The following is a 27,456-nucleotide window of genomic DNA, read 5'->3' on the forward strand; positions in this document are numbered from 1 at the left end:
ATTAATACATTGCACTGTTTTCCCATGGCATCATCCAACCTGCCTCATCAAGGCGCTAGATGATCTTGAAAAGACAGATCTTATTATACCTCACACACGCTGGTTTTCCTTAGGATATAGGATTTGAAAGAGCTATTCTGGAGCTCTGGGCAGAAAGAATCTGAACAGATGAGAGTGCCAGAAAGAGTCACTACTTTATTATCCAACTGAAATATCCACAAGAATAAACAGGTGTTAGAAAATTCTACGGGGAAGGTGTTGTTTTACTATTACAAGATTAATACTTTTATTAAGATTCTCTGGGCTTCTATGACAGCAAATGGAACGCATGTATTTTAGATCATCTTTATACCAAACATATTTTAGTCACTAGCAGCTCAAGTAACAAATTAACAATGAACGGTCACAAGAATTTCTTCCCTGCATCCAAAATTAGGGCCAATTATTCCTTTTGCTCATTATCTGGGCACTGCATTTTAATAAGCATCACAGATGTAGAACCTTCCTGACACCAGACTGTATAAAAACAGTACAATATCAACAAGAGAGCCATAAGGACAACTGGACGTGGAAGTTGTGAACAAGCATGACACACAGAAACCAGCTGTCAGAATGATCAATATTACAGGTCTTTAATGCAAAGCCAGCTTTGTTTTGTACAGTCAACATCTCAGACCAAGATCAAAAGGTGGCCCATCATAGGCAATTATATGAATCTCCTTTTTCTGCAGGAGAGGCTCTTAAAGTACTTGTGAAACATTCTCTTCCCCGGGTACAGTAAGTGACACAAGAAGTATACTACTCCCTACATGGATGTCCTCTCTTCTGAACAGCTGTTGTTGCTACAGATTTATTAGCATGTGTTGATGTTCCAGATTCACGGTTTTTTGTGTCTTTCATTTTAAAGTAGTGATTTCTCCAAGAATTAATTAATTGGGGCTGTAATTTTTTTTGTGGGAGAAAGATAAGGCACGGAACATAAGCCCAAGATGACTGTATAGAAACTTTCTTGCATGCAGAGATTTATGCTTTTGTAGCTGTAAGCACTGCATTCCCTACGGTCATGGTTATCACATTCTGTTCTCGCCATGCTCCATTTTCCATTTGAGAACTTGCTCTCCAGTTCTATTAAGTGGATATATTCTCCCACTTCTGCAGAAGAAGTTACAGAAGATCACTGCGGTGCTATGTCTTCTTAAGTGCCTGTGTAAGTCATGGCATACCAGTAAATGACAACAGGTCACTAAGCTTTGAGCAAAGAGTCTTCAGTTATGAGCAGATATAGAAGATAATTTTGCCGAAGTAGTTAAGGATTCAGAAAGGCTTTTCAGGACATCTTGCTCTTGCCCTTCCCTTTTTCCTTGGAACAAAGTAGATAATCCATATGGCATTATCAAGCAGTGCTTCCCATTAATTTCCAATAGTTCAAACAATGAGCTACTGACTCTTTCAGAAGGCTATTCCACAACCTAATGGACTTCAAAGACTCTACAAATACATACCAGCAACTAACTTTATTAGTCAGCAGGAGATAGCAACAGGACTGACATAGAAGCTACAGAGAGCACATCTGTCAATAACAGGTTGCTACAGACGCTCTCAGAATGAGGTATCTTGAAAGGGATCCAGCAATAAGAAAGGCCTTTTGAAACATCTGATTATAAGTATCTATTATTTTAGCTTCTGATGGTCACCAGTAGATATTAAATCTGACAAGAAATGTGATTTTTTGATTCTGACAAGGTTTACAGTGACTCAAATTATCTAAAGGAACTGATTTCTTCTTTGCCTGTTCCAGATGAACCAAATACATTTGCATTGAAGTGCCTTTTACAATAAGAAACTGATTAAGTTATAATTGCGGGTTTTCATGGGGTTTCTTTTGTTTTTCTTCTCTGAAAGACTTCTAGATCCATGTATATACAATTCATTAATAAAAGTACTTTCTTCTGGCTGCCAGTCCTCCAAACTCAATTTATTGTCTCAGAGCCACCATGTCCAGCCTCGGCCTAGTTATTATCAGATAAACATTTTGAGAGCTAAATCAGGGCTCACCTACACCTTATCAACTCCACACTCTTGTTCACTATTTTTTTTTATTAGTAGGGCAACAATGGTCGCTATCAACAAGCTCCCCAAATATCAGTTTTGAAATGACTAGATGCATTAGCAACCTCTGCACAAGACTGCTACTAAATTGTCAGCATTGTGGAGATGCTGAAAATAAAGGACAGTCAAAAAGTATCAAGCAAGAAGAGCCAAATCACCCTAAATGACAAGGATAACAGGAACAAACATAAGAAATACTAAGAATTTTTGCTATAGGCCTGGCACATATTGCTTGGAAACAAGAGGAGATAAGACAAACACAGGTGCATTAGAAAAACACAGAGAAGCTATGCCAACCAGAGACCAACTGAATGAAAAAAGCAACTATGACCCTAGCATACATCTGATGGTGCATTTCTAAAATCCATGGATCCATCAGTGCTTTTGAAGATACTTGCAAAGCTCCTTGTGTGCACATCTCTAGTTGGGTGTTCAAAAAAAAGTCCCTGAAATCAAACAAGAACAGGTACAGAATAGGACCACTAAGACCAGGAGAATCCAAAAGGAGATTGACAGGTTGTCTATGAAACTGATGTGGGGATTTTACTGCAAGAGTAAGGGAAGTAGTATAGGAGGCTTACTTGGCCAATTTCTGGTACAGATTAGGACATTGTCTAGTACACAGCTCAACCTAAACACCCGCATTTTCCCAACAAATATATTTACTTCAAGACTGACAGTCTGTTACGTTATGCCTATGTTATTCTTGCCTTTTCTTCCTCTGTGGTATCTAGTCCAAAAAGCTTAAGGGAATACAACTCCTCCTTGGCATCCTTGACTTTGTTGCTCCATTCTCCCAACCTTTTTAGACTACCACTCTTTTCAGCCTAGGCCTGAGCCAAGGTTTCTGCCCTGGTTTACTGCCTACTGTCACCATCAAAGTCCCAGCCCTGCCTAAGCTTTCAGACGTTGTTGTGGCCATGGGGGTCAGGGCACACGAGAATGCCAGCCTTTCTGCAGTGACATGAAAGGCAGCGCTGGTGGTTGCTGCCTCCCAGCTGGGACCAATGATCTGTTCCAACAGAGAGTCAAAACAGATTAGTTTAAACCACAGATGATTTAATCTAACCTGTCTGATTTCAAACTGGAACAGAGATGCAGAAGCAGTCATCTGGCCATCCCTGGTCTCAGCTGGGAGATGGCAACCCACAGGGACGCCTCCCCAACAAGACAGGAACCTGCCTGCGTGAGCGCGTCTCTGCCAGAGAGCTAAACTAATCTGTTTGTGCCTCATTTACCTATTTGAATAGGCTGAACATTTTGATAGCAGAGGAGCAGTAGAACAGCCTGACACACTTTCCATTACTGTCTCCCAGGAAGCTGGAAGAGAGCATAAAGTGAGAAGCAACCTGTTTCTGCCCCTGAGCCCAGGAAAGGAGAGAAAATAATGCCCAGGGCTCAATTATCAATTTCCACAACACACAGAAGTTACCGGTAGGTTGCCACAAGGCTCTGAACGAGCATCCACATTTCTGAGTATCATCATGAGGGATTTGAGAAATGGAGCAGGTAGAAAGGAGACAATTGTTATTGGTGACAAAAATTCTTAGCTGAACGTGATTTCCAGTCACGCACTTATAAACTGCTGAATAAACTTGGAATAAATCAATTGTGTGAGACAAGGTACTCCAAGAAGTCTTTTTAGAGGGTATAACTGCACACTTACTACTACCACTGCACACTTAACACTTCAAGCTACCTAGTACTGGGCAATACAAACCCTGTGTTAGAGTTTTTGTAGAATTCTATAGAATATACTTCCTTCTTGTTTGACACTTAAAGCTCACTTGTTTTTATTTGGGAAGTCCTTCCTGAACCACAGGTACTGCTTTTGGGTGTTGCAATACCATCGATGACATTAGCTTGCTGATAAGAACGTGACAACATCCCATCCTGTTACAGCTGTAATCTCATAGGACCTCATTTGAGAGGCAATATGCAGAAACAGCCACGTGCTGTAAAAGAAAAATGTTCTCAAGATTAAGAGGTCAATGCCTTTTCAGACACAAGGTTTTATGGGAGTGCACAGCTCCAAAGGGTTCAGCTTGGCATTAACCGTGTGGTATTTCATATAAAACTTTTCAAAGGTGGTATTTCTTGCTTCATAAACTTGTGGAATGGACCTGGACGTTAACCTTAGTGCATGGCAGTCTTCTGATGGAACTTGCTATCATGGACACATTATATGGTTATGTGCCATTAGTTAATAATTTAAACAGAGGTAAGAAATGGAAATTATGGCATTTGGGTCTGGTACGTTCTAAAGATCTGCTGACTCTCCTGTTTGGAGGAGAGACCAACAACACTTAAAACTTTTATTCACCTGAGAAAATTACTTCTTTGTCTCTCATCCACAGCCAAGAAAGCCTTTCTTGTTAAATATTAAAAAAACCCAAAAACTATACGAGTAACACTAATAGTGTTATTGAATCTAATCTTTGAAAGTAAATAAATAAAAAGAACGAGGAGTTTCACACCTGGATTGAGATGATAGGTGCTCTATAGATACCAAAAACTAAATAGCTGGAACAGTTCTTCAGATACTGTGGCAGCCTAGCTATTGACAGCATGGGACATAATGGTGATACAAGTGAAAAAGTTTCTGTAAATCATCTTGGTCTAATTTAAACAGATCACCAATTTTGCTCAATCTTCTGTGTGCTGTGGGACCAAGAGACTACCTCTTTCCCCTTGAACTTTTAGGATTCTTCTATCCATTGTTCAGTAACTGAGAAATGACTGGAGTTCTTAGCAGGATGACAGGTCTCCTCGACTGACCTACCAGACCAACATCAGGCAACCTGCTGTCGAGCAGCTCAATACACTCTTTCCTTGTGAACACTCCTTATACCTTAATAGCATAAGTCCATGTCAGCAGGGATTTACATTCTTCTAGGTGACAACCTAAAATTCTCAGTTAGGCCACCATGAGTAATTGGCTTAGTGTTTCCCTTTTTAAGCAGCATGGGACACGCCACAATCTGACGCAATGCAAACACACTCAGGCTTCTTCCTTCCTCTGCGCATCGCTGTGTTTGAGGACATTGCCCCAAGCAGGGAAACACATGGAGGCTCACTGTCATGCAGCTCTTGGAAATGCAATAGTTACAGAGGTCCATTAACTGCCTGCTTCATACAGAAAGAAAGTACTATTTGGATTGCTTGTGTAAAGAGCAAAGAACAGGAGCGGGACCTCTGCCATCACAGCAGTCTTTCTTCCCAGGGTGAGACCAAATGAAGTTGGAACGGTTTATGAACATGAAACACGTAGAGGAAAGACCTGTCCTCTCCGAACCAGAGACATGAAGAGAGTACTACCAATCCCAGGAGCAGCAGCGTATGGGGAGCCTTAGTTCATTTACACAATCAGAATGCGCACATCCAAATGCATTCTATTTCCCTTCTATAATTGTTTCAATTTTATAACACATTGCTAGAAATTCTTCTTGGCAAAAAGATGCAAAAGCAATGAAGACAAACATGAGCGAAAGTACAATGATCATCCAACTGATCCTTTTGTAACTAACCAAACATAAACAAGGATTAAGCATAGCTAACTTCTGTTTACTATTCCAATGACAAAATCACTTTTAGAAGAGTGTTTACAAAAAGGGCATATTGTTTCAGGCCTTCTGAGATCTAGTTCTCCACAGAAATAATTTGTAACAGTCAAATGTTTATCATTTACAGCATTTCAAACAGGGTAACCACCCCAGGAACTGGAATGCAGCTGGCAGATGGTGAAAGAAATTAAGCTCATGACATGGTTCAGTAAACAGCAAATTATGATAAGGTGGAGGTGCTTCCCACCCCAGGACAACTGCTGCACTTGGGAACTTTCTAGGGCTCCACAGAAACACACCAAAACTTCCCTGACTTCTGACAGCGTAAAGCCCGCCAGTAAAACTTATCTTGCCAGGATACCTTGAGACTGAAACCCAGTGTGCAAGCAACCCTTTCCTGGCACTTCCATCTGTCCTCTTTACCAGGAGCTGCTCTCCCGTCGAGCCTGGCAGTGCTCTCCAGGCACATAACTACATGCCACATGATTAGGAGTCTGGGATAGGGGCATAGGGGATTTACATAGATCTGCGCTGGAGATGGAAGTTGGAGATGGTATTTTCATTTCCATTTAACCTACTTAAAAAACAAAGGGAAATGAAACCGAATATATTCAGTGTCACTTGGATATGACTGTATGCTCCGGGTTACAGGGTTACAGTGAAAAAACGCTGCTTGCAGAGCATTAAAGGATGAATTACAATTAAATAGCTTCCCAGTTCTGGAAATCAAAACCCATAACTGAACGTCCAACTTGAAAAGTCCTGGGAGAAGGGACTGATAATATACTTTGTATTTAAGCCTTTCCTGAAATATCGATACAGTCCTTCCTGCCACCTGAAGACTGTTTTTTGCACTGCTTTTCCCTATCTTCCTGTTGGGTGACTGCTGGAAACGACAGGCTGAAGGTATACTTTGATGTACAGGCAACTAGAGACAAGCACTGTTATTGTCACCTTTCCTAACACAGCTGCAATGCTGAACATACAAGGAGTCTTGTGGAAGGACACCATGTAGACGCCCCTACAATCAGCCTGCTGCCACATTCTTCCACGCTGGCTTCCTTCCTACTCACATTTCACATAATCTCCCTATTTAAAAAGCTCTGTAATTCTCACCATTACCACTGAATAATATATTTATTAATTTGTTAGTGCCACTAACTGTCCCTGAGGCTTTTCTTGGGAATGTGTGTCAGCTTATTGATTCTAGCCCGCCCCTCCCTGTACTGCTTTCCTCCTCTGCCAGGCAGGCAGGAACGTACTTCTGTGCTGCTTCAGGTCATAATTGGAAAAAAAGATAGAAATGTTCAATATGACTCATACATAATTCAGCTTATCAGCTACCCAGGAGAAATGAGAAGAGAAGGTATACGCACATCTATTTCTCCTACTATCAACAGGAGAAATAATTTTCAGTTACACTAAGTGTACGTAGTTTGGTCACAACAGGATTTGCAGGTAGAAAGGAAAAAGGAGAGACATGGGAGCAGAGAATGAAAGGGTAGTAGGGAACCAAACTGTTAAAAGAGATTCACTTATGTGAGAATTCCTGATTCCTCCAGGAGACTGGACTCATGCTTCTCTCTTAATATTCTGAATGGAGTAAGTTGGCAATTAGAAAGGATTATCTGCCGCTGATCTGTAAAACATCACAGAAATCTAAATAAAATAAAGCTCCAGATTAGTTAGCTACAAAGACATCTAATAACAGCCTGCTAAACCCTGACTGTGACTTCTGGATCTAATGTTAAGGCCCATGTTCTAAAGAGCAAATTGTGAAGAAGCATTGAAAATTATTGTTATAAAGGATTTTTAATGTAAAAATCAATACATGCTGTGCATTCAGCAGCACGTAACCATAAGGATGTCTATGACGGAGCTTTGTCATGCACCAGGGACCACTGCATTAGTCAAATTCTTGAAAGGAAGTGCAGAATGTCTGCATCATTCAAACTGCCACCTGAGAGCAATTACAGAAATTATTTTAACCCCAGAAGCAGAGGGAAAATCTAATCCTAGTTGACAGTCTTGAGGGTATCAAGGGTTCCACGTGAAATGTGTCATTTTCAAATACATCTACAAAATTCATGTTAGGAAAGCGATGGCATAACAGAGAGGTGGGGCACTTACCACTATATTTTGGAGGCCATTGAGACTAAACACAACCACAACCAAGGCACTGAATTGCAATATCCACTGTGCCAACATGTAAGCAAACAAAGGAATATTAATAATAATAAGAAAATCAGATTTCCAAAATGCAGAAACAGCATAATCTAAGGCAGATAACACAGACAAATAAGCCAGCATGACTGAAAAAAAATACAGACCTGTCCACAGAACATCTCAGAAAACAGAAATATAAACTGTTTTTTCTTAAATACAGATAAATAACAGAACTCATCTTCTCCATCAGTTAAGTCAACATAAGAGGACATGTAGGTTTTCATCCTCCGTAATCAAGCTGACAACTCTATATGCACGAACAGATACAAACTGTTATACCGCAAATGTTTCTTAATTTTGCCCATTACAAGAGTGCCCAAGAAGGAGTCGATACTCTTCCGTTAGAGAGGAAAACGCAGCCCCCCAGCCTACAGATCATTTTTGACCACATAGGATCATGTTAAACTAGCATTACTCCTGATTAAAGGAAGTTTCCGAACAGAAAAGCAGGCTCTGTGCCTGACCGGTAGTGACTTTTGCTTCTGTGGCTCTTAAAGAGAGTGCACACATGTCTTTTCCTGTCTCTGGTGTTTCCTAACATTCCCTATTTATGTGGTGGTCTGCAAGTTTTACCTCATCAGGAAATCAGCGGGAGCACCACCGAGCTGAGAAATACTGTTGTGCTCCTCTATGCAATGCATGTCTCTGTGGGCCTTTGAACATTTAACACAGAGCAAATAAATTATTAGTGCGTGTGTGCATGTGCATACGTATCTAAAATACATAAAGGCAACTGCAGCCAAAGGAAACAGCAATGTATGTGGAACGGTTGGGTATTCAAGTATCTAGTATCACAAAAATCCAGTTGCAAGAACCATTTAAATGCAGATTTGCACGTAAACTGCTGAAAAAGCTCCACTGAGCTTTATGCACTCATATACGTGGCTGCAAAGGCAATAACTAACAAAAAAGATCTGGGTTGTTCTCCGCCAATAACTTTCAAGTCTATAGCACCTCTTATCCTAGTCCTAATAATACTACTACTGAAGAGCAAGCTGATCCTTTAAGATGCCCCACCTCCAGAAACAAGAGACACAATCACATCAAGTATTGAATTATTTTGATATGATTCTCATCACCACAGTGTCTGAGCACATTACAGTTGTTTAATGTATTCTTTGTCACAGAGCAGAAAGGAAAATATTATTACCTCTATGCTATAAATGGGGATGGGAGAACAAGGGACAATAGGCAACTTGTCATATATGGCTGGCACACTCACCATTGGAATAACCAGTCTCTGCTGGTTCAAAATCATACAACAGTAAACGCTTTCCAGTCTAGTTTTTTCATTACTCAAAAGTTTTCTACATCAGTCCATGTACTCCAAGCAATTTGCTTAAGTCTTTTCCTGCTTGTATGAGTAAATGCCAGTTAACAACAACAACAAAAAAATTCCATTCAGCCAAATGCCCCGGATTTGTAACACCTCAGTACATTTACAAAATCCTATATGTAAACAAATACTACAACACATTGATGTGCTAAAAAAACCCACATTTCCTTAAAAGCAGACAATATTCTGACAATCTAATATGAAAAAAAATCAACTGATCACCAGCCTTTTTATATCGAATACGTTGTTCTTCCACAAAACATTCCATTTAGAAGAAACAACACAGCAAACAAAATAAAACCTGCTCATATAGCAGACAAGGATCAAAATCTGTTCTTTAACAGGAGGAACAGAATAACAATTTGTGACTACAAAGTAAACCCAGCTAAATGCCACATCAAACTCAAAATCTGAAGAGTAACTTGAAAATCTATTAAAAAACTGTGCCAATTTAATCCAGAAGGTGCAGCAACATAGATTAAGTTTCTGAATGTGAGATACAATTCTTAGCTACCCTTCAGATAGGTATGATATCAAAGCAAACAGATGAGAGAAGTATACAAATGTCTCTTTAGCTAGCCCTCCAAGTTAGAAACGACACAACTCAATCACACAATACAACTAAAACACTTCAAAGAAAGTTCAGCATCTGCAATCCTTTCATAATTGTCTCAAAAAATGTTAGGTTCTATCACTAGGAGAAAACATCGCAAATGATACAGGAAGAACATAGCTTTCCCAAACCAAGCTAGAATATCACCATGTCATTTAAAAGCACCACACTAACATGTAACTACCAAAGCCAAAGCCAGGTCTTCTGCATCCTAAGGCATGAAACAACTTCCCACTTACCTTCTAACACTGTTAATTTGGCACTTGTGTTTATCTCCCCAACGCTATTGGTTGCTGTGCACTCATAGATAGCTTCATCTCGATGAACACGCAGGGGCTGTATCCGCAGAACTGATCCTGATCCGTCATCAAACTCAATAACCTTTAACAATGAAAAGAAAGCACTTCTTTACAGATAGCTTCTGCACTAAAAACTGATTATCAAAACAATCCAGGGGTTAAAAACCAAAAACCAAACCAAAGCAAGCCCTGTAAGCTATATAATACCATGCAATTAGTCAAGCATTCCAAGTCCAGAAATACAAAAATTTCAGAGTCAAGAACGTATTTGTCCTCTGAGGAGGCCAGAACAAACGAAGATCCAATGAGGTTCTTTATGAATCAATTAAGGTTGACAAATTATCAACCTGGTAATAAAGATGTGAATCCAATGATTTAAAACATCTGAGCCATATTTGTACTAATGGTTTTACTAATCACACTGATAGCAATTTAGTGCCAACTTTCACCTTGATGGAAGAGTAGAATGATATACTCCCGTAGGATTACCAGCAAAATAGTAACAAAACTAGAATAAAACCTTGAGCACCTACAGTACGTGCTAACTCCAGCAGAAAGTGAGGGTTTTTAATGTCCTTCAGCTTTGGGTACTTTGCAACTCTGGTATAATCAACAATGATGTAATTACCATTCCTTCCCCAGCATAATAAATCAAGTCCTTAATAAATCATTGCCTTTCCATCCATCCTGCTAAGCTGTAACATGCATGACTAACTTCTACATGGAAGAAAGAGTTATTTGTTAGTTTGCAGCTGGATCACTATACGCTACTCCTTAACAGCCAGACTGCGAAGACACAGCCTCAGGCCACTGTTAATGCCAAACTCATCCTTCTCCTGTTACTGAGCGCAGCAAAAGTTGGAAATATTAACTCTACTGCAGACGGTGACAGCATGAGGGAAAGGCACAAGCTCCCCTCCTGTCACTTGGGAGCTGCAGAGGGAGATGACGAGACTAAGCTATGCTCTGTTCCAGACACATGTACATCAGCCTAGGACCCGCATTACCCCCGTACAAAACTTTTACCCTATTTTTAAGAGCCCTGTTCAGGAGTGCTCCTCACAGCATAAAGACCAAATGAGTGAGGAGGTAACCAAGACCACCAAAAATTTGTTATTCCTCACGCTGGAAGGAATAGCCCTCTGCTCTAAGTAATAGAAACAGCTTGCAAAAAACCCTAATTTGGGGTCAAGTAGCAGCAGACAGGACAGAGAAATGTGAACGTCACCATAGGACATTGTGAGGAATTAAAGGGGTTTTTTTTGAATACTCAATTTTAACTTAAATATGAAACTGTAACAAAATGCTAAATTTTCTATAACCTTTACATAGGATAGGGCTACCACCAAATTTTAAAAAAAGATAAAGTCAGGTGGAGAGATTAATTCACTTCATTGATAAGGACTAAAAAGGTAAGGACTAAAAAGCTAAGAGATGAAACAGCAGAAAAGCTCTTTTGCCCTTACTGTCCTTTTAACAAACATTCTATGTGACAGGAAGGGAGCTACAACTACTAAGCACCTGACAGACACTGACCAGATATGCTGTTCTTTTGCTAACGATGGATACCTCTTCTGTGTAATAACTCAGCATGTGTACATCAGATTGTTTATTAATTTTTTCACTTCAACTGAATTCCAATTTTCCTCCAAATAAAGACTAGCTTAGTAATGAGGTAAAATTAAAAGTTTCACTATCTCCTAATACAATAAAAATGCCTCAACTGTGTATCAAAACTGATGTGAATAAAGGTATGAAATTGCTTGTATAAATGCATATAATACAGCATAGCCCTCTGGCCAGCCACAGTACGTGCCAAATTCACTATAAAGGTTACATCTACTTACAAATTAGAATGTTTAAACGGTTACTATACAAACAAAACTTAACCTTTATTAGGGAAAATAACAATGTAAAACAAGATTAAAATTGATTACTTTAATCAAGGTTTTCTGCTCACATACAAAATCATGATTAAAATTGGTGACTTGAATCAATCCATTCTGGGCAGCAAAGTCATCTTGTGCTCCAGTCAGAAAAGCAAAAACATCAAAGACGGGGGATTAGAGGAAAGGCAGCAGAATGGTAGAAGTGTCACATTTCCAAGGGCAGTTTTAGAGAAAAGAACTCAACTCCAAAAAGGAAAGTGGAGAAATATGAACCAAACTGGACCCTTTTTCAAAAGCATTTCTGATACCTGCTCTTCCCTCTTCCTTTCTCTCAGACTTTAGTTCACAGGGAAGCCAATTCACCCTTCAGGATGACTTCACCATTCCCCTTTCAAGTGCATTTGTGGGAGAGATGGCAGTAACCACCACTTAGAAAGCCTTCCAGTAGTGATCTGGCATCCCACTTTTGACTTTCACTGGGGATAGCAGGCCAAGGAGGTGCCTTATCAATCTTCAGAATGAAAACAGAAAATTACTGCTAGATCCAACTCTCATCTGCCATCCAGTTTGGTGTAAATCCCAGTCTCCCATCTGAAGAAAGATGCCCTGTGTGTGTGCTTCCAGCATCATGCTCAAAGGACAACACCTGCTCTACAGATTGCATTGCTGCAGGGAAGGAAACTTACTTTACTCTAAAGCTCTAGACTCTACTGTACTGATGCTGAGATACCCAGGTTGCAATGATGATTATTGTGTAATTAAGACCTGCAAGCATTAGACTGATTACCGAATTTTTATTTTTGGATTTTGTAATTACCTCAAACCGTTGAGAACTGACTTTCTTCCCCTTCTTCATCCATGTGATACGAGGTTTGGGCTCTCCTGTTGCCTGACACACAAAAGAGGCCACTCCTCCAGAAATCCCAATCTGATCTTCAGGAGCTTTCATAAACGTTGGTTTGCCTGGAAAAATAACCAAATCACCCCCATGAGGACACGACATCAGACAAGCAAGGAATGTGTCATGTTAATAGTAAGATAATTGGTGCTCCTACTACAAATCCGGGATGAATGGCCTCGGCCACGCAAATTCAGCACAGACTGCAACATGACAAGCACAGTTTCTGCTTGAGTACCTTTTTTCCCTGAAATGAATACAGTCCATCTGGCTTGCCTGTAAATGAGGGCAATAGAGGGCTCCCCCCAGCCCCCTGGGCATTCATTCAGGTATATGACAATTTGGAACCATTTTTACGGTTTATTTTTTTAATAAATGGATTTTTGCAGGTTTATAACACGGTCATAGCACTGGAAATTACAGAACAGCTGACACATCAAACCTACAAAATGTACCATACGTTGGCATTAGTTTTCCTGAAAGCTGTTAAGACATTCATCAGAATTAGAAGATACAGTTTTAACTACACAAGAAAACAACCTTTAATTTCATTTTAGATGTGGATCAACATAAAAATCCTACAGTATCTGGAAACCTGCACAGGCTGGCCTACGGTTGGTAAGAAACTAATCAGTGAAAGTGAAAGTCAGCAAAGAAACCAAAGTGACAGAAACACTCAGAAAAAATAATAAAACAAAAATCATGTAACATTTAATAATCAATAAAATAAGTTTCATGAAAATACACTTGTGTCTTCTGGATTTACATGACAGACTTGGATAATACTAGGCACCCAGGTTGAACGTTATGTTTTCCTCTGCACTCACAGTACGAAAGAATTTTGCAATATGTGATGCGAGGGTCATTCTGAAACACTGCTTTGTCTAAGTGAGAAGCATTTGATGATCTTGTTTCCCTATAAAGCACTAAAACATTTAACTCCAGAGAGGGTGTTAACAGAGTCCAACCATGATATCACTCAGTGCACAGGTCACGGTAAGGCCGTGTTTCAAATACAGTTCTGACTGACCACCTCCAAAAGGAACCTGACCTATAAACAGGGCAGAGACAGCTGCTGGGATGTAGAAAGGATAGGAATGAGGGGAGAAACCTGTTCAACCCCAGGACACTGAACCAATGTCCCCAGTAGAGATGCCGGTGGTTCCACATCTTCACATTCTGGACATGTCCACGCGTATGTCCTTGAGGGAGAGGGGGGGCGACATCTCTAAGACTCGGGTGGTTTAAACACGAAGCTTTTCATGAACTGAGGACTGCATTTCCCTGATCTAGGACCGAAACAGATTGACGGATGCCAAAAGATTACAATCTTTAAATGCATTTTCCTAACATAGGAGATTAAAATGCTACGGGTGCAGTTTCAAGTTAAAGCCGAGCCAGTCTGGCCACTTGCAGCTACTGAAGGGGCCAGGGGGCCTTGCTTTGCTCTTCGTTCCTCTCCCCTCCCCGCCTCCAGCCCTGGCGCCCAAACCCCTACCAGCACCTCTGGGGTCACCAGAGCCTCTGTGGGGCAGATTCAAGCCCCTAACACAGAAAGCCACTTCTTCCACCCCCCACCCCCCCCCGCCCCTTTCTTTTCCAAGCAGGGTAAGGGAGCACAGTGGCAGTATCAGGTGGGGCTGGGGAGGGCACTGTATAAATGCTGCCTCTCCCTCGGCAGCTGCAAGCTGCCACCTGCCACATGAAGCTGCAGAGTGCATCTTAGCCCTTGAACAGCAATCTCTGAAGACTTTGCTAAAACTGCAGAATCCTCCTTAACCCCAGTTTCACCTTCACCTTCTGATTCAGCCCATGCTAACTGCTTACAAAGACGCCCACCATCCCTACAGCGTGGCATGGGGTGACTCAACACGCATGGCAGCTCGACCAAGCGACATACTCCAACCACTGCTTTTGACAAAGTCCGGAGGCCAGGCTCTGCCCTCCTCCAACATGTGTGGAGCAGACCAGGGAGACTGCTGAGGGCCCGGGAGGCTTCTTGCTTCACGTGTGCAACACCCCTGTCTGTATGGGGTGTAGGTGGTGGCGAGGGGTCACTGCAGGGGGGTCTCTGTGAGGAGACGTCAGCACTGCCCCACCTGCAGCCAGTTCTACAACGGCCCCACAGCAGAGCACAGTCAAGCTCACCACATAGGCACCACCATGAAACCAGGTTTAAAAAGTGGCAAAGTTCTTAAAGTAGGGAGCCCACCATCCGCCTACACAGAGCACAGGCACCAGGGGACATGCCCAGCCGTGAACCCAGGTGATCTGGAGGTCACAGCTGAGACACTAAGCTGCAGGCCTGGACTTCTCCTGTTGCTGCTTGCTCAGCTTTATTTCAAAAGGCCTCTGCAGACGGTGGATCCACCTGAGGTCAGCACTGTCCATGCAGAAGTGGATCCACATGCTCTGTGCTCAACAAGCTTCTGTGAAGGAAAATCACAGATCTGACCACAGGAATTCATCACACACGGGGTGTACTCAATTTTGCGATCCCTGATGAAGAGAGCCCCAGGACTGTGCAAAGAAAAAAGCTCAAAGCCCAGAAAATGCCGTTTAAGACATGATGGCTGCTGCCTGCAGTCTTTGGCATGTTGTCCTGACAGGAACAGCAAGCAATTATTAAGCGTGCTTTCTTAACTGATGCTGATTTCACATATTTACTCATCTATAATGACGTCTATTTCTACTGAGTTTGTATTTACATATATCTGTGTTTATTCACTTCTCATCTATCCCAGTGAAATGTTAATTTACCGTTCAGGCTGCTAGTGATTGCGGTGTGATTGACTGCTTTGCTATGCAGTGTGCTGAGCTGATGTCTTGTATTGCATTTCGGCAGTTGATTTGTTCTTTTGATTTTCTGTTATTTACTCTGTGATCTTAGTAAAATAGTGTAAATTTTTCAAATGACAAACACAGCAGAATCCAAAAACTTTTGTCCTTGAAAAATACAATGCAATTATATCTCTCACTGTACACCTACTCCCCAGCTTGCACACTGAGGACTTACTTTACTTTTGTACATCTTAAAAAAATCAATACTATTAAAAACCAGAACAAAAGGAAACTGAATGTTCACCGGCAGTAAAACCTAAAAAACCTGCTGCCTTGTTCAGCTTGAATTTACATTGTTGTAATGAATCTTTTTCCTCTGTACATTTAATTGAGCAACACTGATTTCTGGAAACCATTTAAATCCACTGAGACCGGTCATGAAAGTATACCTGTATATAAACCAAATTCTTACACAGTCTGGGAAATGGTATTCTGCAAACCCATTTTAAACATTCATATGCCCTACAGTTTTGAAATGGAAGGAAAAGTACTAATGAAGCAAACCTAAAATCCAGAGTCCTGGCCCCAGGACAATAGCGTCGGGCATGGGCATACATATTTTTTTAATGATTGGTAACTGTTACAGCAAATCCCAAAACTTATCTCAGTGAGAGCTAACAGAAGTGCGACAGATCATCCATGGAAATCCATAGTGTCTGTGGAAAATGGATGTTAAGTAGACTAGACTACCTCCCCACCTCCCCTCCAACCAGCACCTCTATAACTCTACTGGCTGGAGAAGCCAGACGTGGGACACATCACTAGTTAGCTCCAACAGACCGTAGTAACAACCACTAAGGATAGGGGCAATGATGGTCCAAAGCAGTTGTTTTATAACCTGTTTTGAGTGCTTGCACTCTTAGGGTAGCCCTAGAAACACAACAAGAAAAAAAACATAAGGATGTGCTGACATACAATTTTTAGCCAATAACCTAGTTCTTCTCTTTTTCCTCCCTTAAATTCAAAATGACCCTAGTCTCCACAAAAGATTATGCACGCACCAAGCTTGAAGTTAACTCTTTGTTGTTCAAACAAACTATAAACAAACACAAGGAACTGAAATGTCTTTCACTGTGAAATCCTGTCTTTTCCCTGATGACCTAAGGACCAGGCAAAGCTTAAGATTATTTTACTGAAAGTTTAAAAAAGAAAAAAAAAGTGATCGTATTCCAAAGACAAATCTGTGAAATATCAGCTTGAGAGAGAACCTCCCAAGCAAGTCTTGGGTGACAGCAGGGAGAGGTGCCGGATGGCTGGGTGCCCATCACACCCACCTTCGCTTACTCCACCGTGTGGAGTAACAACTCCAGACTAGTGTTTCTGTCATTTGATAATTCCAAGTCCAAACAACTCCAGCCGCTCTCTCCCTGGCCTCTCTACATAGTGTCAGATCCTGCAGCATGTTCAGTCCTCACCCTCTCAAGTGATTCTTCCTCTTCACTTTATAACCAAGTTCCCGCTACACCAGGAATGGAAATTAATGGAAATTATAATCATTTCTACTCACTCCTAAGCTTCAGGCAGGAGAAAGGGAAAATTTTCACCTTCTTGGCTGAAATTTCCCATTTGGTCTTGGGTTCCCCTGTTTGGCCTTTGGCTCAAAACTAAATTATTCTAGAGAGCTTGTGGGAACAATACACTTCTGAGGACAAAGACTGTGAAAACCAGAGTATTTTCTTGCAAGATAAAGAAACAGGCTTCATCTTATTTGGCTGGGGGCTGGCAAAGAACAACTTGCTTAGACATGGTCTCCATTGAGAAACTAAAAAAAAAAGAACATTCAGAAGAAAAGGACTTTCCTTTCATAGTTGATAGTGCTGAAAAAGTCACTTGCTGAGCAAGCACAGATTCCTGGATAATCCTATAACGTGACCCACAAGGAGGGCCTTATGATGAGGAAGAGATGCTAGCAGAGATTTACACACACATGGGTCTACTTCAATATGCTGGGAAACAGCAGCAAACTCATGCAGAGTCCTGGGCTGAGCTAGGGTGTGTGATGTTTTCACAAGAAATGCTCCCTCGAATTATATTTTAAGAGGTCCACAGGAATGTGGGTACAGAAAGCCAGAGACAGAAGCACAAGCTGCCACGTTAGGTATGCACTAAGTAAGGCTGTCGTCTGCCCTCCCCAGCAAAAGCAAATGTGATGGGTTTGGGAGGAGAACCTGAAGCCCTCAAATGCAGAATCTCTGGTCTATTGGAGAGCCACTGACACGACCTTCCTGCAGGGCAACTCGGAATGAGAGACAGCCAACCATGACAATGCATCTCCCTCACCATATTTTATACATAGAATCACTGCTGTTCTCTGGTATTCTAGACAATTTGCTTGTTGTGGAACAATTGTTATAAACCAGTAAACCATCTCAGCAGCTATTTTAAAATTTGCCCCACTAAACATTTGTAGCAGAGTAGTAACATTTCAGTTCTTTTTTTCAGTTTTCCTTTCTTTACCAGAGCAGTTCAGAGTCACACCATCATGTGTTGTTTTGAGACTGTGCAGCTTCTCAGTGAACCCAAAGAACCTTCCCAAGAAGAAAAGTCTCTTTTACCAGATTTCTTTCAAGGCTGAGGCACAGAGCTCTAGCCTCCCTCTGATGTGGCAAGGTATCTTTTATGTGAACCATGGCTTTTGAGAATTAACACATGATCTGCATTACCTCACTTGAGTATCAGCCAAAACCTTGAAAAATGGTGCTGGGTCATGTATATTTAGCACAGATCATTGTATTTTGCTATACATTAGGCACACACCAGTCACATAAGAGATGCTTCCTTGTAATTTTGTAAGAGCCAAAAAATTTCAAGTGGCTGAAACATAATATATGCCAACATAAATATGCTTCATATACCCAAATATTAACTTGCTTTATTTCAAAGACCCATCATTAGATGGTTTCTTAAAATAAATAGGAAAATTTAATTGAATCCTGATGCTTTTTCAGTATTTAGCACCCACATCAAATATACTTAATCCAAAAATTTTAATTCAGAAACTGGCAATCACACCGCTCCTCCTGTTCTTATGGATGCTATTTTTCCAGAGTTGCACACAGGTTTGAGAAAAATTAATTATTAAACACATATCTGCCATTAAGTGTTCTATGAACACTCACCTGCTGCGAGAGATTTTAAAGAAAAACATCTCTGTCCTCATGCTATAAGTGCCCACTGTTCTAAATAGAAGGGCAGCCAAAAATAAGACTCACGTTGTAGGAGAGGGGAGCTTGTATTTTTATCTGAAAGCTTTTATGACTTGGGCTAAATTAAGATTGAAAGTAGTCTCCATTGTGAAGGAAAACATTCAGTTGCGATATGCGATGAACTAGATAAGCACACACAATAGGCATACATGGGTAGCCTTATTTCAGTGCCTGGGCTAAATGAATTAAAAGTTGTTACTGACACAAGCAGGAAAAGATCATAATGGGAATAGTTCTTGAGTCTGGAAATTGTGAAATTCAGGTTTAAATCCCTGCCTTTAACCTTCCCCGTCACACATGCCAAGGCACAACTGTGCCTCAGCTTCCACTGTAAAACTTGCCTGCTGTTCTCACATGGCTGCTGTCAGGACAAATACGCGAAAAATGATGATGTGGCTCAGTTGTTATAACACTGGGAAGAAACCAAGAATGACACAGACTTTCTCATGTTCACGACTGCATTTGAAGTGGAAATAAAGTGGTCTAGAAGACAGAGGTGGTCTATTCTTACATATACAGCCAGGGTATTTCTCTTCCTCTGTTTCCTTTATGATCTTGGATGATTGATACCTGTGCATGGATGGATGCCTGCTGGAAGGATACTCTGGTAAAACCTACTCTATGATTTCTCTCCTAAGCATCTGCTGCAGGGCAGGAGGCAAAGCAGTGGGTTCTCCAGCTATCCTTATGTTTAATATCATTGTTTTCCTTTGAATATACCCACCATCACCTAAACATTGTTCCTGTCCCCTTGGGATTATTAGGAATATTTGGCAAAATACAATTTTTCAAACTTGTACTTTTAATTCGTGTCTAAATTACAAGTAGGAAGAGCCTACATTTCTTTAACAACAGCTTACTAAAGCATCGGTTGGGGTGGGTCTCGGTGATCACAATGCTAATTAATTCCTTGTTTCTCCCATTTCGGTTTTATTTCACTAAGGTGACTTTGTAAATGAAACTTTTGTCCTTTATTGCTTGGTGCAAGGTACTTATTAAATAAATGCAAATATATATAGTGGGGCGTTGCATGCTTAGATACATACACAATTTTCTTTTTATCCGGTGAACGGATCATAACCCTTTCTCCCATCCACTTTAAAAAACACTTAACTGCATCCCAATCACAGAAAATGGCATTCCAAATTCAACACATTCCTCAGATCGCTCTGAATTACAGGTTACCTAATGTTACCTGCACATCCTCGTCTCTGTTTTATCATCTTACTGTTATTAAGTTTTAATGCTTAAGAGATTCCCAACAGCTAGGACAAATGATTCTGCACTTTCAATCCAATTTTAGCAGTTGAGTTTTCCAGCTCCAAGTGTGGTTGTCCATGATAATCAAATCTATAAACATTATGTCAAAGCAAGTTGCATTTCTCCTCACCTTCATCTCCTGACTTCCATAAAGTTACTCATAGATACCTTTTGAATTTGTACAAAATGAAACCAAATAAAGTGAATGATTAACATACAAACCTCTAAGAAGATGATCTTTTAACATGTTCAATGACCTCTGTAACTTTCAGCAGAAAAATTGTATTACGACAATAATAAAAGCAGCCATCCAGCAGAGGCTATGATTTTCCCTAAACACTAGCAGGAAATATGGCGAACTCAGACGCAAGGTACTCATTCCAGCAGCAAAGACCCACTGTGCTTTGTTTATATGTAGAAAGTTTAACTGAGCAGAACACAAGGGTATATGTTAGGTCAAATGTGTAATTTTATCAGTATTTATAATTACTTAAGCTCAGAAACTCTTATAATCTTTCATTCCCGCTTCTTCGTTGCTCACAATTTCTAAAGGCTATTTCCTTCCCATAAGCCCAGTCTAAAGGCAAAGCCTTGGACAGGAGTGAGGAGTCTCTGCAGACGCACAGGTGGGAATATTCATACCCAGACTGGCATTTTCAAGCCCTCCTTTCTATTTTGCTAATACAGGATTTATACTTATTAAACTTGATATAAAACATTAAACAGTATCCAAGTAAAAATTGAATATTTTAAAAAGTCTTCTTAAAGAAGCATCTTAAAACCTCCTGTGTACTTCTGGTCAGTGTCTGCACAGTTATACATAAACCAACCCTGCACCAGTAGAAACTGAGTGTCCACTGTTAAATGCTGATGTTTGAAGAAACCTGCTTATTCCACAGAAATACAGGTTAAAAGCCGTTAGTTCACTCAAGTGTTAAGGCCACAATTACTGGATATTAATAAACTACAGCAACAGCCTGTCATCATAGAATTGCACTTCAGTAAGTTTCTAATTCTGTATCTTCATGAATCACGGAAATTGTTGAAAGAGTTGAAACGCCTAAAATTATCTGACATGATACCGAAACAGAATTGTCTCCGACAACCATCGCACAGGGATGCTGTGCAAGTCACTCAGCAGCACTGAACGTTTTGGGTGCCGATTTATTTGTGGAGAGAGTTTTAGGCAGGCAACTTAGACCTTAACACAACAGGGAGGTGGTTTCTCTTCACACCATATCTGCAGGGTGCCTACAGATTTTGCACACAGGGTGGCAAATTTTCTCCATTATTTTTCAAGGCTGCTGTAATTGCAATGTCTTTCTCAAAGTGCCTGGCTGGCTATCAGTATGAGTATCATCTTAGTAAGAAAATCCCTAACTCTGGCTAATCCCTGTGCTGTGATTGACTCTTGTCCATGGGGTTTTTTTTGTATTTTTTGTGTGCCAGGAAAGGGGGGAAAAAAATAAATCAACCTCTCTACTATGAGACCATTCTTACAATTGCTTCCAATAACTGAAATAACACCTAAGTGGAAAAAGAAAAATATGCCAAGAAGCACAAAGCAGTCCCGCATACGACTGAAGAATACTGATTAAAAACAAAGCAGAAAAACAGCCCAGAAAAACATCCTTCTAGGACCTGAGGTCATCTTCATTTTACCTCCTCTGCTTCTATGTTTCCCTAGAGCACCCACAGCCTGAGTGTGCAGCTTGCCACATATCTTGGGGAAAAGCCAGACCCCTATATATGGGTTTAGCTCTTGATTGTAACTCGCCAGCATTTATACTAGTATTATACATAGCAGAAAAACCAGGGAGAGCAGAGAAGCACTGCTCTATCTGCAGACCTTCCAGCAGCTTCGCAGAATGGTTTTCTGCTTTGCTTTAATTTAAAATTGAAACCTGAAGTCAAATTTCCACCTGGTAATAGCTTAAAGGCACTTCCAATTAACTTGGTAATACACACTTTCTGAGTTAATAATTTTTTCAGCCTGTGTGTTTAATACAATTAAACATTTGGGCCTTTGGCCTTAGACCTTATTTAGCTTGAGAAAGTATTGCAAGGAGACTGCCTCCAATTATCACCATTTACACAACATTCACTTAAGGGCTTTCAAATGCATACATATAGAACATTCATTTAATCATACACAAAATTCGGTACCTGAATCCAGGCCTCCTCTGTCTTGTACAGAATATGTACAACGGACAAGAGAATAATAATGCCAGCTACTGGCCTCTGAAATCAGTCATCCAACGTCACCCGAGGCAGCACGTAACAGCTGTTCCTGCTCCTAGGAACTTTTCCTTCCAATTCTGCATTCTGTTATTTGCAAATTTCTTCAAAACTTCTAAGCTAATAAAATGCATTGCATAGTGTAAAGAACCCATAAGATATGCAGAACCAGGAAACAAAGAAAGAACTGAAATCTTGTGCTTGAAAAAACATGAAAATTAATTTTGCCAGCATGCCTACCACATTAAACACCATATTCTTTTACACAAAAGGATTAAAAAGCTTTAATCCCTCTTTGCAAGCAGCTAGTTCTTGATTCAGCAGTTCAAAAGGCTTTGCCAAGCTCAGGTTTTTCCTCTGCTTTTAAGAATTAAAAGTGAGTGTAAACCTTACTTTGTAAACAGCGAGCATAGTACAATGATTTTAATAGAACTGGGAGCCAGAGTAAGAGACCCCTTCAGAATATCTGTTACTAAAGCAAAGGCATCCCAGCCTCTCAGGAAGGGACCTACATTTCATTTTAACACCACTGTACGTTGCGTTCTGTCCTTCTCCTAGTAATGAACCAAATTTCTGCCTCACCTACCTGGTGAGGAAGACGACACTGCTTAATGATAACAAGTACACTGGCAGTTCTGTTACACCAGTGATTTTTTTTTTTTCCCCTATTTGTATCAACTTTTATTATGCAGCATCTGTAGCACAGTGTGCTGATTTTGGCTGGGATAGAGCTAATTTTCTTCACAGTAGCTAGTGTGGGGCTGTGTTTTGGATTTGTGCTGGAAACAGTGTTGATGACACAGGGATGTTTTTTTATTGCTGAGCAGGGCTTACACAGAGTCAAGGCCTTTCTGCCTCTCGCCCCACCCCACCAGCGAGGTGCTGGGGGTGCACAAAAAGCTGGGAGGGGACACAGCCGGGACAGCTGACTCTGACTGACCCAAGGGATATCCCACACCGTGTGACATTACACTCAGCATATAAAGGAAGGCAGAGGATGTTCAGAGTGATAGCTTTTGTCTTCCCAAGTAACCATTACGTGTGATGGAGCCCTGCTTTCCTGGGGATGGCTGAGCACCTGCCTGCCCATGGGAAGGAGTGAATGAATTCCTTGTTTTGCTTTGCTTGTGTGCACGGCTTTTGCTTTACTTATTAAACTGTCTTTATCTCAACCCACGTGTTCTCTCATCTTTACTCTTCCGATTCTCTCCCTCATCCCACCAGGGGGGAGTGAGCAAGCAGCTGTGTGGTGCTTAGCTGCCTGCCAGGTTAAACTACAACATACAGTCTACAGAAAACCAAGAAATATAATTTCCACATTTTAATGTTTACCAGAGTAAAAAATTTCAGCAGGTAGCTAGGCACCTGAGCAAAATACTCTCAAGTGTAAAAAAGTTACTTGTTTTTGCAAGTAAGAAAATCCCCAAGAAGCAGGAATATTTCCCCATTAAAAGGCTTCCTCCACGTCAGACTCCTAGATAAGCCTCCTGGAGGGAGAGGTTCAGTGCCACCAGGCAGCATTTCTTCCTCATAAGGATGTATTTTAGCAGTGGCTAAACAAAGGCAAAGACCTGCACAGCTCAAAAGCCATTTGAGCAGGGTTTCAATGCAAGGGCTACCACCTCTGCCTGGCAGCAGGACTGCGCTGGCAGAAGGCTGCTGAGCAAATCTGATCCTCCATAGCAGAAAGACAGGAACTAAAAAGGAGTGCCGAGGTCACGCCGCGCAGCACCCAGCTGCACGCTGACCTTGGTGGAGCCAGGGAAGCTGCAGGAGCCGTTGTCTCTTGTCCATGAACTGCCCCCGAGTTTTCCCAAAATGGATCTGTATGTATGTGGAAAACATCCAACTCCATCCAACATGAACATTGGGTGTCTGAACCCCACAGTAAAGAGAATGATTGACACATGCCAGGGGTTTGCAGTTTTACAGTCACTGCAATCCAGCCGTGCTCCGTGCACAAAGCAGGGCAGCCACTTCATCCCAGGAGGTGCCCAGTCCCCTCCTCCACCCAGGGCTCTATGGTCCAGTGAGGGCTGACTTTTAGAAAGGCATCAAAATTAATCACCTTCATGGTTGCTGCATTCTTGATTTATTTTTTCTAGCATTCATTCCTTGCTGTGTTATGAATTTAACAGATAAAACAAAAAGCTGTTTTCACTTTAATAACTTTTGTCTGTGTAGATGATCAGGTCAGCCTCCGTTTCCAAACTAAACTCCTTACAACTCCAGCTACCAGGTATGATTCCAGATTTGGGGTTTTTGTGGCCTTTTATTTGCACCAACATTTACTTGATTTAACCTGATTATACAGAGAGTTACAAGAAACGCAGAAAGCTGGGGTCCACGCGTAGAACTTATAGTTTGCCATGCTGTTTGTGAAAAGTTGCTGTGGCTACCAGGTCTATCCTGGAGCCCAGAACATGATGAACCAGGACGATGAGGTGCTGAATTTGAATTTTCAGAGCAGGCTGGAGTATGTCCTGAAGAGGAAAGGCAGCGCGCAGGACCTGCAGGACCAGGAGCCACCCCTGCGGGTGCTTTGTGCATGTGGACCGCTGGGAAACCCAGCACCACAGTTACTTCTGTGGGCTGTGCGGCAGCGTGAGGCTCTGAAGGGACTGAATATGTCTAAAGGACATATTTATTCTGTCATGAATTATCTCTTTCTTCAGGACCTCTGACCGTATCTGTGTCTCTGGGAAAAGGGAAAACCAGTTAACATCACCATTGCAGTAGGTATCTTGACATGGCAACACATATATTCCACCAAGGAGGTGGTATCTGAGGCAGTGTATTTTATCATCACAAAGCCAGAAACGCTACCTGCTACCCAGAAACAAACTTCCCTAATTAAAAGCACCAAAAGTATAATCCACACTGTTTTAGGAGGACATGTTCCTGTCTCACCACGGGGCTCTGCTGTGACGTCAACTCCTGCAGTACCTGCTGGGGCATGAGCAGACCAAAATCCAACAGAAAACGGTGGCAGAGCGTTACAACACATGACCAAAACCAAAGAAATAGGCTCCCCTGACACAGGCTTTCAGGCTGGGTACCCTTCAGCAGCTGCCTTCCCTGTGAAGACCTTACTGTTCAGATCACACTTGGAGTCATGAGCCACACAGGCTGGCATAGCACCTAAAGAGTAATGTTTACCAAGCTGGCATAAAGCAGGAGCTCAGTACAAAGCCTGGGAATGTCTATCAACAATGAAGAGCATCCAGTAGCTCCTGTAATTTTTCTTTTTGTACTCTCTCATGCATCTTAACTCTAGTATGTTCTTTATATTTCAGCCATGACCTACTCACAATTAGTTCTGGATTGTCCCTCAACCCAGACCTCCAGCACCTTCTTCCACATTTCTCCTCATGTCAATAGCAAGTCCCAATTTCATGCATGATTCACATGATTGCAGAGGGTAGCCAGGAATTGTGAGTGGCTGTTCCACTGTTGACTCCTTGCCATACATTCACCAGGATAATCCCATCAGGGAAGAACCCAGAACTGGCAATACCAGCCCTCACACTGACTTATGCAGCCTGGAATGATGTTTATCCCCAAATCTGAGACTCACAAATATGTGGCAGGCTGCAGGTGCCACAAGAGCAGTAAGCCAGTATGCTGCTTACGAAGATTTGCCGTACTTAGTGTTCGCCTGCATCACTTCCATTCTCACCGCTAGACAGAACTATCACATGGTACAAGCTTAAGGGACATGCACCATGCACACAGATGTCAAACCTGCAAGGTTCAGCTTGCTTTTAAGCTGTTTGTGGAGACTACACAGGATATATTTATAAAAGAAAACAGATTTGTCTTTTAGAGTGCTGTGTCTAAGTCTCCCTCACCCATCCCCACTGTGCTGACCAAGTCCCAAGGTTTCTGGCTTCACACTTGATTTGCTGAACTAAAATCCATACCAGCCAAGAAGATGACAAGCTACTTCAGTGCGAGCTAACTGTGCTTCTCATGTTTTACACGTGTGAGACAGAAGGCACTGTTTCCACCTCAGGGATCTGACATCCCAGTCTATTTCGTGAAGGACGTACACCAGGGTAAAACACAAATCTCTATGTGAACCTGAAGCTTGAAAGAACGGCAGCCTTCCTTACCTACTGCAAGTCAGCACATTGCTAAATCATAACACAGCCTAGAAAGAACAGGAAGATGAGACAAAAGAACCTGTCCAATTATGCCTGCATCAAGTGAATTTTATTAGTCGCTCAGCTGTATTAACAGTGAAGATAGCACACCTGTATATAGGCAAATGGATCTTGCTTAAGAATTACCCATGCAGGAATAATCCCCCTGCCTATCACCAATCTTTGATTTTCATGTTATGTTTTAAAGGCTGACTTGAAGGTAGGTGCCTGCCAACTCCGCTCGTGTTCTCCAGGAACAAATGTTTATCAAAGAGGGGTTCCCCATTTGCTGAGCTGGAATTGGTTACACCAACACGGTATCAAACAGGTTGCCGCCTGTCACCGTTATCAAAGACGCATTTGAAATAGAAACACTAAGCAGCAGCCGCCGAGCACTGGAGCCTGTCAGAGGAAGCGTGACATGGGACAGCCAACAGGTACAGGCACAGAGGGCTGAGAGGGGCTCGCCGAAGCAGAGTCCTGTCCCTCGGCCTCGCAAGGGCTGCACTGCACAACCGCTTTTGTAAACAGATCATGCACCGCCTTAACACAGGTTTGAGTTTTGGCCACACTTCTCTTACTGGAAAACTGTTTCAAACTGGTGGTCACAGAAACATCAGCTGGAAAACACACTGTGGTTTTTTTAAGTTATTTGTTGTCAATTGTACCTGCTTGTTTGTATGCTAACATGGTCCTTCAGCTGAAAAGGCTTCCATTCCACCTCTGTCCCTTTTCTCTTTTGCCCCCAATGTATACCTTGGATCGTATTTACCCCCTCCTTAAGAGTAGTAAAACGTTTTCTGTCTTATATATGCCCCCGTGAGACTTCACAA

General features: G+C 41.5%; 1 protein-coding gene across 8 annotated transcripts in view; it reads right to left on the bottom strand.

Moving 5' to 3' along the window:
- PTPRF (protein tyrosine phosphatase receptor type F) overlaps window positions 1-27,456 on the bottom strand; it is a 394,909-nt gene that overhangs the window by 188,758 nt on the left and 178,695 nt on the right. For all 8 annotated transcript variants that reach the window (XM_064455285.1, XM_064455283.1, XM_064455286.1 and 5 more), the window contains 2 exons: window positions 12,853-12,998; window positions 10,087-10,228 (listed from right to left, as the gene is read on the bottom strand). In XM_064455285.1, coding sequence (XP_064311355.1) covers window positions 10,087-10,228; window positions 12,853-12,998 — 288 coding nt within the window. The remainder of the gene's footprint in view (window positions 1-10,086; window positions 10,229-12,852; window positions 12,999-27,456) is intronic.

This window comes from Phalacrocorax carbo, chromosome 6 (assembly GCF_963921805.1).
Source record: "Phalacrocorax carbo chromosome 6, bPhaCar2.1, whole genome shotgun sequence".
NCBI lineage: Eukaryota > Metazoa > Chordata > Aves > Suliformes > Phalacrocoracidae > Phalacrocorax > Phalacrocorax carbo.